This window comes from Borostomias antarcticus, assembly GCF_949987555.1.
Source record: "Borostomias antarcticus genome assembly, chromosome: 29".
Lineage (NCBI taxonomy): Eukaryota > Metazoa > Chordata > Actinopteri > Stomiiformes > Stomiidae > Borostomias > Borostomias antarcticus.
The window spans coordinates 5820111-5822610 of NC_140262.1; the positions used below are offsets into that span (position 1 = coordinate 5820111).

The 2500-nt window shown below is 50.2% G+C and overlaps 1 protein-coding gene across 1 annotated transcript in view; it reads left to right on the forward strand.

Annotated features, from left to right (window-relative positions):
• jakmip3 (Janus kinase and microtubule interacting protein 3) overlaps positions 1–2500 on the forward strand; it is a gene marked incomplete at both ends in the record, with an annotated part of 13584 nt that overhangs the window by 72 nt on the left and 11012 nt on the right. The window contains 2 exons of the mRNA XM_084459976.1: positions 1–63; positions 1230–1715. The exon at positions 1–63 is cut by the window's left edge and continues 72 nt beyond it. Coding sequence (XP_084316102.1) covers positions 1–63; positions 1230–1715 — 549 coding nt within the window. The remainder of the gene's footprint in view (positions 64–1229; positions 1716–2500) is intronic.

Genomic DNA, 2500 nt, shown 5'->3' on the forward strand with positions numbered 1-2500 from the left:
AATGAGGAGCTGAGGGCCAAACTGACGGACATCCAGATAGAGCTGCAGCAGGAGAAGAGTAGGGTGAGTATACTAGTATAGTATAGTAGGGTGAGTATACTAGTAGGCCTATAGTATAGTAGGGTGAGTATACTAGTATAGTATAGTAGGGTGAGTATACTAGTATAGTATAGTATAGTAGGGTGAGTATACTAGTATAGTATAGTAGGGTGAGTATACTAGTATAGTATAGTAGGGTGAGTATACTAGTATAGTATAGTATAGTAGGGTGAGTATACTAGTATAGTATAGTATAGTAGGGTGAGTATACTAGTATAGTATAGTAGGGTGAGTATACTAGTATAGTACAGTATAGTAGGGTGAGTATACTAGTATAGTATAGTAGGGTGAGTATACTAGTAGGCCTATAGTATAGTAGGGTGAGTATACTAGTATAGTATAGTAGGGTGAGTATACTAGTATAGTATAGTATACTAGGGTGAGTATACTAGTATAGTATAGTAGGGTGAGTATACTAGTATAGTATAGTATAGTATAGTAGGGTGAGTATACTAGTATAGTATAGTAGGGTGAGTATACTAGTATAGTATAGTATAGTAGGGTGAGTATACTAGTATCGTACAGTATAGTAGGGTGAGTATACTAGTATAGTACAGTATAGTAGGGTGAGTATACTAGTATAGTATAGTAGGGTGAGTATCCTAGTATAGTACAGTATAGAGTAGGGTGAGTATACTAGTATAGTATACTAGGGTGAGTATACTAGTATAGAATACTAGGGTGAGTATACTAGTATAGTACAGTATCCTGGTCTAACCGGGTCCTGGTCCTGGTTCTGGTTCTGGTTCTGGTTCTGGTCCTGGTCCTGGTCCTAGTCCTAGTTCTGGTCCTGGTCCTGGTCCTGGTCCTGGTCCTGGTTCTGGTTCTGGTCCTGGTCCTAGTTCTGGTCCTGGTTCTGGTTCTGGTTCTGGTTCTGGTTCTGGTTCTGGTTCTGGTCTAACCGGGTCCTGGTTCTGGTCCTGGTCCTGGTTCTGGTTCTGGTCCTGGTTCTGGTTCTGGTTCTGGTTCTGGTTCTGGTTCTGGTCCTGGTCTAACCAGGTCCTGGTCCTGGTCCTGGTTCTGGTTCTGGTTCTGGTTCTGGTTCTGGTTCTGGTTCTGGTCCTGGTCCTGGTTCTGGTTCTGGTTCTGGTTCTGGTCTAACCGGGTCCTGGTTCCCCCGGTCTCCCCAGACGAGCCGCCTGGAGCGCGAGAAGAGCCAGGAGGTCCGTCACGAGCAGAACCGCTGGACGGTGGCGGCCACCGAGCTGCGCGCCAAGCTGCACGAGGAGAAGCTGCGCGAGCTGCAGGGCATGCGGGATGCGCTGCTGCGGCAGCACGAGAGCGAGCTGATGCGCGTCATCAAGACGAAGGACGGCGAGATCCAGCGGCTGCAGGGCCTGGTGGGGGCGCTGCGCGACGGCGCCACCGACAGGGAGAGGGCGGCGCTGGTGGTGGAGGCACGCGAGGAGGCGCGGCGCGGGTTCGAGGGGGAGCGCGTGCGGCTGCAGCAGGAGATGGGCGAGCTGAGGGTGGCGCGGCGGCAGGCGGAGGAGGCGCTGGGGGTGGCGCTGCAGGCGGACAAGACCAAGATAGCGGAGATACGCAGCCTCCACCATTTCCACCAGGAGGAGATCCACCGCATCAAGAGGGAGAGCGAGAGGGAGGTCCGTCGCCTGGTGAGGCCCGCTCTCTCTATAGCTCTCTCTCTATAGCTCTCTCTCTCTAGCTCTCTCTCTAGCTCTCTCTCTATAGCTCTCTCTCTCTAGCTCTCTCTCTAGCTCTCTCTCTCTCTCTCTCTCTATAGCTCTCTCTCTCTAGCTCTCTCTCTAGCTCTCTCTCTATAGCTCTCTCTCTATAGCTCTCTCTCTCTAGCTCTCTCTCTAGCTCTCTCTCTCTCTCTCTCTCTATAGCTCTCTCTCTCTAGCTCTCTCTCTAGCTCTCTCTCTCTCTCTCTCTCTATAGCTCTCTCTCTCTAGCTCTCTCTCTAGCTCTCTCTATAGCTCTCTCTCTCTAGCTCTCTCTCTAGCTCTCTCTAGCTCTCTCTCTAGCTCTCTCTCTAGCTCTCTCTCTCGCTCTCTCTCTAGCTCTCTCTCTCTAGTTCTCTCTCTCTCTCTAGCTCTCTCTCTCTCTAGTTCTCTCTCTCTCTCTAGCTCTCTCTCTAGCTCTCTCTCTAGCTCTCTCTATCGCTCTCTCTCTAGCTCTCTCTCTAGCTCTCTCTCTAGCTCTCTCTCTCGCTCTCTCTAGCTCTCTCTCTAGCTCTCTCTAGCTCTCTCTCTAGCTCTCTCTTTAGCTCTCTCTCTCTCTCTCTCTCTCTCTCTCTCTAGTTCTCATGCTCTCTCTCTAGCTCTCTCTCTCTCTAGCTCTCTCTCTCTAGCCCTCTCTCTCTCTCTCTCTCTAGCTCTCTCTCTCTCTCTCTCTCTCTCTCTAGCTCTCTCTCTCTCTAGTTCTCTCTCTCTCTCTC